Raw genomic sequence first — 8995 nt, forward strand, 5'->3', positions numbered from 1 at the left:
TCATCTTTTTCATAACCTATTTTGTTTTATTTATGAAGTGTTTGTCGATTTTTTTTTGGTAACAAATTCATTCAGAAACTTAAAATTACTTAGGCTATATAATCATTCAATACTAATTAAGTTTTTGTCTCATATATAGATTTTTAAAATTACAAAAGATGTCCATTTACATAACACAATGTCTATAACAAACAAATGATGTGTTGTCACGGTGGCAATGGTCATAATTAATGGCAAATGAAGACTAAGAAGATGTTGTAAAACATTATGAAAATCCATGACACCAATCTGATCAAAACCATAAAAAATAATAATAATAATAATAATAATGAATAATAAGTGATATATATATATATATATATATATATATATATATATATATATATATATATATATATATATATATATATAATACACCAAAAACTGTAAAATACCATAGGAATACAAGTACTTGGGCTACAAAAGTGTAATTTTAAAAAATTAAACGAATACAAAAACAATAACAGGTTTATCAAATTGTTGCCAGCTTCTTCGTACATATTATAAATTGATCATGTCATCTCGATCAGCAATCCTTTGATGGCTCCGCCGGGGCTGCCACCTCTTCCGCCGCCTTTGCCTCAGTCTCCACCGCCACCTCCTCTTTCTTCTCTTCCTCCACCGCCACGTCTTTGTCTTTACTGCTCGTTGTTTCCTTCTCTTCTACCACAATAAACGTCGACACCTTCTCGAATACAAAGAAAATAGGTCCCTGAACCAACGTTGGTCCGAACTTGGAACACGCTTCATGTGCTGGTTTCGACCCCGGAAATTCTGTGCATGTAATTAAACTCAACTTTAATGATTTAATTCAATCCCACGAGCGTACGTAAACTTGAGTGACATGTACTATATACGTACCTATCTTGGATAGTTCTTCAAGAAACTTGGTAACTCCGGTGGAGTTCTTTTTTAAAGACGCATCTTTAGGTTCCTTCACCAAAGCCTGTATTCACATAACAAATACTTTTATATATATCCTACATATTTCTAAAACAACTCCAACTCACATCTTGAAACGTAAACACGAATTAATAAAAGTTCAAGCAGGTGGTGGAAGGGAGTGATCAGGAACCTTGATTTCAGTTGCAGAAGCTTCATAGATCTCTATTACTTTAGTTTGGAGCTCGGTTTTCTTCTCTTCAAACTCTTTGCTGTACTCCTCCTGTGTGGACATGCATGCATATAAATATCGTAAGTCAAAGAAATTAATCAAGAAACCAATAACTAAATAAATGAAGAAACGAATACGATTAATCAGTTCTATATATAATGATATAATAGAGACCTTAGCGTCATCAAAGGACTTGCAAGCTTCGATAGCAGCTGTCTTCTTGGTGGTGTTCTTCTCGAAGATCTTCTTAAACTTCGGAACGACTGTCGATTTCCAGTAGCCCATCTTTCAAGTTTCAATACTAAAAATCTCAAACTCAACCTACACAATTTTAATTGTTTGGCTGTAAATAAACATAAACATCCATTAATAACATTCTGTTTAACCAAAAAAGAAAGAAAAAAGTATACCTTAATTAGAAAGAAACCCTGCAAGTGCGTTACGTTCTAATTGTAGATGAACAAGAAAAAGCGGAGTGACTAGTGTGTTATAAGGGCTTTCTCCACAACATTATGCACTTATTTCTTTTTCCTTTCCTACCCCAACATTCCGCTATTATTACAACTATAACCAACTCACCAAATTAATAATAGAGTCTTTTGAATCAATCATGAGATTCATAAAAGAGTTATTATATTTAAATATAGTGGGAAAGTATGAAGATGGTGATTGAGATGCCAGCACACTTGCAACCGGAGATATTTGTTTGTGATTATCTGAGTGAAGAGAGAATAGAAGAGTTAGGTTGGCATTGAATGATTGGAGGGTTGGGGCTTTCACACAACTGGCAACCACCGGAGGGGACCCAATGGTGACCTGTGAAACCAGCATTTTCTGGAACAGTGAAGGAGAAAGCTTGTCTGCCGAACGTGGGTTAGCTGGGGTGGGGTTTAGGGTTTACTACCGCCACCCCCGCCGTCAATTTCCTCATCAGATCATGTAACCAAAAAGTTATATATAGTAATATAATAAGAAACAAAATGGCTAAAACTTGCATAGCTGTTTACTTGTTGAGTACGAATGTAACACATTACGTATAATATATAACATCGTTTTGAACGTTTGATGGGACGTTAGTTTACTGTTGTGGTGGGGTAATGTGATTCAAACAAAGTATATGTTCGGAAACATTCCAAGAAAACCTAAATTATTGATTTTCAATGCGTAAAAAACCGCTATGATGTTTGCCGTCAATTAAAACAACAAAAATTACGACGGTTGGTTCTTGTGGTTAATTTTCTAAAACAAACAAACCTAGTAAAAACAATTATTGAAACTTTTGTGTTTTGTTAATGTGGTTTCATTATTTATAGGTACTTTTACCATGAAAAATACATTTTCTTATTTTATGTACATTAGATCTAAATAATGAATAGTTAAAATGGAGGATAACATTATGGTACATAATTTTAAAAAGATTAATAATATTTTATTTTTAAACAGCCATAAGGGTAAACTAATCAAATTGTTTACCATAAAATATAGAAAATGCAAATATTAAGGAGATTTTAGATTTTGTTGGGATTGGATTATGCATGATTTCCACTAATTGTAATAGCAATTGTTTTATTTTTATTTTTTAAATTACCCATTCTTATTCATTTTATCATTCTTTTAAGAGTAAATTACACGAATCGTCCCTCGTGCATGTGCCAAAGTGCACGTTTAATCCCTATTTTTAAAAATTAACTCGGACCGTCCCTTGGATGTTTTAAACTTGCACGCTTGATCCTTCGTTGGATTAAATTTACACACTTCATCCCTTACCATATTTAAAATGACTATACTACCCTTACTATTCTATTTTAATTTATTTATAATTCATTTTATATATAGAAAATAGAAATTACAACTCCTATATCTATCACCCTTTTCCTCTTCCTCTCATCATGAAACATCCTCACCGCCACCTACCGAACCACCACCACCGACGACTACCTCCGACACCATATCACCGCTTACCGCCATCAATGGACCACAACCCCTTCTTTCTCCCTATATCTCCTTTCTTTTCTCTGATGTGAGTGCTAACTCTTCAAGCCTTCACCTTCATGAAACCCAGCACCGTCACCACCACCTCCTTCACCGGTCGTCGGTAACCTCTAGGCCGTCATCGCTACCATTCTTCTCCGGTCCAGATCTCCTTAAAGAACCACCGTTTACCTCCAGCAAGAACTTTTTGTTTTCACTTTCAAAAATGAACCCTATAACTTAAGCTTCAAAAAGATGAGATTGGAAATGAAAATCGGCACCAGAGCTTTAGATTCAAAGTATCAAAGAAGAAGACGGGGAGAGGTATTGTTCAGCGGAGGTGAATGTGTTGAAATCGAACCATCATAACACTGATGTTGTCCCCAACGTGCTTCAAGAAAACCCTCACTCAGGTACTACACCTTGTCGCCTTCTACACCTTGTCACCTTCTGGATCTGCAACACCCCCGATTGGAATTCTGAAGAAATCAGCTATGTCGATTGGTAGTTGCTGCTAGGTTTATCGAACGAAAAAATATAGGGTTTTTTTGGGAGGCGATTAGTGGTGGTTTTGATTTGGTTGGTTCACGATCGGAATAATGGAGTCGGTTGGAGATGTTGCAAAAGTCGCCGGTGGGGTGTTAACTGTAGATAGGAGAGGAGATGCACTGAAGAAGAAAAGGGGCGAGGGGGCAACCAGACGAGTTATCAACGTATTTAGTGGCTATTTCTTTTTTTAAAAGGAAATAATAATTATTTTATAATAAATAAATCAACATATAATTAATAAATAACAAATAATTAAAAAAAATAAATCAAAAAGGAAATAAATAAGGGTAAAATGGTCTTTTTATATCCGGAGGGATGAAGCGTGTAAGTTTAAAACTAACGAGGGACGATCCGAGTTAATTTTTTAAAATAGGGACTGAACATGCCTTTTGGCACCTGGACGAGGGACGATTCGTGTAATTTACCCTTCTTTTAATTTGCAGTTAAAATAAATTATTTAAGAATACGTTGCTTGTTAAATATTTTGAAATCACTTTCTAATAAGAAAATTATGTAATTGCTAGCTATGTGTGTTTGCATTCTTTTAAAATATAGGTTAAAATACTTGGATACTAGCTAAATTATATCTTGGAATTCTTAAAAATAATAAACATTCTTATAATATTATATGAGAATGAAATTAATTACATTCTTAAAGAATAGAGAACATTTTTAAAGAGTAAAAAACATTGTGTTCTTCGGCAAACGAGTATATGTCTAATTCATTATGAAAGAATTCTTAAAAAATAAAATACATTTTGTTCTTCCCCAAGTACATGTCTAATCCATTCCAAAAGAATTCTTAAAGAATAAAAACATTTTGTTCTTCTACAATTGAGTATAAGTCTAATCCATTCTAAAAGAATTATTAAAGAATTCTCAAAAACTTCAAGATTCTCTTAATCAACTACATTAAGAACATATATGATTTTATGGCGGAACCATCAAATCTAGAAGATGAAAGAAGCTCAAATTTTGTAAATTGTTGCAATGACTTATCTTGGAAGGCCTTTTCATTTAGAATAGAGTGCCCAAGGGCTAATATAGTATCGTACATGACTAAATTCCTTCAAATATGATTGATTACAGATCCATTTATAAATCTCCACTTCATTGTAGAGAAAGTTTTATCTGCATGCCAAAATTCTTCAAGTTGGGATAATAGGTAACTCAACACATTAACGGTGTATCATCTCCAACCTATAGAATGAATCATCAATTCTCATGATAACAAAACACCAATCGTAAAGAGTAAGAAATATAACAAAACCAAAAAGCCAATTATACATTTAGCGACTACTCCATATATTTCATGTTTCACAGTCTATAGAACATGCATAAAATGTCAAAACAGGAAATCTAATCTATAGTTATGTTGTTCTTCAAGAATATGTGTTGTGTACAAGCATTGGTTCTTAGTACCCTACTATTTGCGACACCCCTCAAGATGGATGAAATTATAAGAAATTCAACATATTCAATATGAATGTTATTAGATTTATTAAGAATGTCAAGAGAAATACACGAAGTTCAACGTATTTCATTATTTTGTAGGAATGTCATCAAATTCATTAAAATGAAATTAAAAAATATACCTTTAAACACTATATAACTAAACTAGTAAAAGCTAAATCACAACTCCATTTTTCAATAGTCACTTAATTGGTAAACAATAAATCACAATTCTAAAATAAACCAGTAAACTATAATCACAACTTCAAAATACTTTCATAAACAGAACTAGTAAACTATAATCATGATTTCACAATTCCAAAAGAATCAAAGAATCGGAACTAAGAATAACAATCTGATAGGGATTGAATGGTGTAGATGGCAAAGGGATTAGATTACCAGTAGAGTGAATAAGATTGGGCGGATTGAAGAAGATGGAGCATGGATGAGGTATGTACTCCCAACAACCACCGTGTAGATAAACGAAGGAGGTGCGCTGGAATTAGGTCGTTAGGTGTATGTTTCCAGTCGACAGTCATTATATAATGTGCGCTTCAACCTTCTATGCTTGTCATGTCATCAACGTATGAAAGAAAAAAAGGAAAGCAAATAAACCCTAGGGCTCAACGTGATATGTGTTAAATTCCTTAATTATAGGATTACAATTAAGGTTATTTAATAAATTGTTTAATAGAAATTATACAATATGACAGTTTTGTCCTTGGATGTTGATTGGTTCAGAATTAGTCATACGATTACACAATATTTACATGTTACATATGAACCTAACTCTCTCTCTCTTGTTTTTTTTCTCTATATATATATATATATATATGTATATATATATATATATATATATATATATATATATATATATATATATATATATAATGAAAAAATAAGGCTCACCTTTTCACAAATTGGAACAAGAACGAGAATTCAAGAATAGCTAAGAATGAGGCAAAATCGATAACAATTCGAGAATCATGAATACATATATGTGTGTAAAAACGATATTGAGTATTGAACCGAACTAACATTACTGGTACTGGTAGCGAAAAAGGCACTGGTTTTCAGTACTAGATTCGGTACAGATGATACCTAATCCTAAATTTTGTGATTTTAGAGTACCTAGTGATGAATCGTGAATTCGAGAATGAAATTAATCAGAGTATGAATGTATGAAAGTATGAGAGATTTGCACAAGGATGTAAATAAAATCTGTTTTCAGCTCAATATTATGCTTTATGTTTACAGAGAATTCTTAGACAAAATCTGTAAAAACGTTATCTACTCCTCTAGTAAAGACTCCTATTTATAGGAGAACAAAGCATATAAAATATATACTAAGGACTAAGTGTGAAGCGCACTTAATACATTGCCTTAGTAAAACAAATACATAACATACGAAGACAGTAAACATACGAAGACATGAAACCCTTCGTATGACAACCTACACTCTTCGACTTATTACAACAATTTTACTCTTACAATCTCCCCCTTTGTAATCAAAGTCGAAGTCTTCAGTTGGTCAGTAGTTGGATTGAATACATCATAACCCTTCGTATCTCTGTATACCATGAAATAACCTTCTTAATCTCCTTCTTATCTCCCTCGTTGTTCTTTCTGTAGTGGTTCATACGAACAATTAAATTCGTATATTGAGAAGTGTTGTATCTCTCCACTTCGCAAGTTTGGAATAAAAATCTTTTAGCCCTTCCTGCCTTGTCTTTTCCTGCGAAGACAATTCCTAATGGCTTTAAGCAGATTTCACCATCTTCAAATTTCTACAGATCTACTTATTTCTTCGTGGGTGCCATTGGTGTAGTAATCTCTATTCCTTTTGCCGTTGCCAACTCCACATCGGTTTGAGCAAGGCACTCAAAATAGTTTTCAATGAAAACTTTGATGTGTCGGCATCCAAGTTTGAAAACATCCAGTTCTGTTTCTTGAAGATAGGAAAATGACTTGCCCTTTAGCAACAAAGCAATTTGTATAAGATCATACAAATTCATCAATGGAAAATCTGCTATGGTAAAAGTGACACACTTTTCCACTTGATCTGATCACCGTGTATCTGATATTCTGAATAACTTCTTCAAAAACTACATCTCTTTTGATACTGATAACTTTCTTTATTTTCTCCAGTGACCAGACCTCTTCAGGTGCTTTTCCTAATACTGCATGAAAACGAATTTTTAACTTTTTCCCTTTATCAGCATCTTTACACTTAACCTCTGCTTTAAATTGAGACATGATGAATATCATATCATTCATAGGAAAATCCAGCTGACTTGAATCAGAATTAGTGACCACGTGGCTTTTCTTTGGAATCTTCTCAAATGAGTATATGTGATCAAACATAACTCTGGCTTCAATTGTTTCATAATTGTACTGCTTTGATGGATCTCCTTTGTCATGCTTTGATGGATCTTGAGCACTAATAGCCATAATGCTCTGAAGTTGTCTCATCTTTTCTAATTCATCATCAATTTCAGCTTTACTTTCTTCTTTGGTCTTTTCTACCAAGATCCCTTTACGTCTATCTTTCGAAGCTGTCTTAGTTATCATAGTCTTCGATTTTGAAGCACTACCAGTTGATTCACCAATAACAACACCTTTCAAAAGTGGTCTTGTCATTGGGGTTGTAGTAATCACAGTCGAAGTAACTTGACCAGCTGAAACTATTATTGGCTTTGTAGTAGAAACTTTCGAAAGAAATACCTTTCCCACCACCTTCGCATCAGTCTTGATTTCTTGGCTTTCTTTGATATTTTCCCCAGCCTTTGTAAATTCTATCTTCTTTTCTCCCCCTTGCACCCCTGTGAAAGCAGGTGGGGCATCTGATATAGCTGGAAGAAGGCTGGATATGCGAACAAGAGGTGATAATTGTTTGTGCACGATTGCTTCCAATTGCAAAAATTTCTAGGATAAAAATTTCGGAGTAATGAGAGAGGATGAAATTGGTTTGACTAATAACTCCTTCAGTTCCTTTAGCAAAGTAACCAGTTCATCAAAATGTTTTGCAGTCTGTTCATAAAGATTGATGACCTGAGGATTCAATGTTTCATATAGCTTTACAAATCTAGTGACAGCATTACAGATAATGTCAACTTTTTGATTGATGGACGCATAATCTAGTTGTACAACCTGAACTTCCTTCTGCATATCTTCCCGAAGTTCTTCAATTTGTAGATTAACATCTTCACGAACTTTCTTTACTTCTTGAACATACAAAACATGCCTTTCTCCCGTGATAGCTTTCAAGTCCTTCACTTCGTGTAAGAAATCCTTTCTTTGAGAACTCATTCTATTATCATTTGTTTGATCATTAAAATCAACTTTCTCCAACACCCTTGCTTCAGATTCCTTTATCATCCCAAAAACTTTGGTTGTAACACGTCCTTCAAAGACTTTCAACATAGAATCCACCTCCAAAATTGAAACGGATGAACCACCCCCTATATCAGCCTGAGTTTGCAAAATCGAATTCAACTTTGAATTTAGAATTTTGAATTGCTGCATGGTCATCAATATGTCATCTGGAAACTCTTCTTTTGTGTTATCAAACTGTAATGCTTCAGAGGTTCCTGCAAAACCTTTAGTATCAGTTTCATTTTCCATTGTTTCATCAACAGGTGAGGTTGTTTTTGGTGGATCAGTGGATTGAGATGAAAAGAGTGAAGTAAAAGCGGTATTGATGATGTTTTCGAAAGTAGGTGAATCAGTGTTAGAGGTAATTGGAGGTAACGACACAATGATTTCAGAAGTCGGAATAACAATACCTTGATCATCACCCTTCGCAGTTTTTGGACTCTCAATCTTTGCATTTTCAGAATCATCAGGCTTCGCATTATCTGAACCCATAAT

The 8995-nt window shown here is 33.8% G+C and overlaps 1 protein-coding gene across 2 annotated transcripts; it reads right to left on the bottom strand.

Moving 5' to 3' along the window:
* Positions 1-412: 412 nt before the first annotated feature.
* Positions 413-1700, bottom strand: LOC145031462 (plasma membrane-associated cation-binding protein 1-like). Of its 2 annotated transcripts, none has more exons than XM_078980018.1 (5): positions 1564-1700; positions 1328-1474; positions 1115-1204; positions 901-985; positions 413-813 (listed from the first exon to the last, which is right to left on the bottom strand). In XM_078980018.1, the coding sequence occupies exons 2-5, from the start codon at positions 1436-1438 to the stop codon at positions 566-568; spliced, it is 534 nt and encodes a 177-aa protein (XP_078836144.1). In that variant the 5' UTR covers positions 1439-1474; positions 1564-1700; the 3' UTR covers positions 413-565. The 2 variants fall into 2 exon arrangements, with proteins under 2 accessions (XP_078836144.1, XP_078836145.1); XM_078980019.1 differs by having other exon boundaries at positions 1328-1496.
* Positions 1701-8995: the final 7295 nt, after the last annotated feature.

This window comes from Lactuca saligna, chromosome 2 (genome assembly GCF_052625555.1).
Source record: "Lactuca saligna cultivar CGN05327 chromosome 2, ASM5262555v1, whole genome shotgun sequence".
Taxonomy (NCBI): Eukaryota; Viridiplantae; Streptophyta; class Magnoliopsida; order Asterales; family Asteraceae; genus Lactuca; species Lactuca saligna.

Excerpts from the sequence above, each read along its gene's own strand:
- LOC145031462 (XM_078980018.1), bottom strand. The coding sequence starts at position 1,438 with ATGGGCTACTGGAAATCGACAGTCGTTCCGAAGTTTAAGAAGATCTTC. Across the intron at positions 986-1,114 it reads CTTCTGCAACTGAAATCAAG|GCTTTGGTGAAGGAACCTAA; the intron begins GTTCCTGATCAC and ends ATGTGAATACAG. Across the intron at positions 814-900 it reads TGAAGAACTATCCAAGATAG|AATTTCCGGGGTCGAAACCA; the intron begins GTACGTATATAG and ends TTACATGCACAG.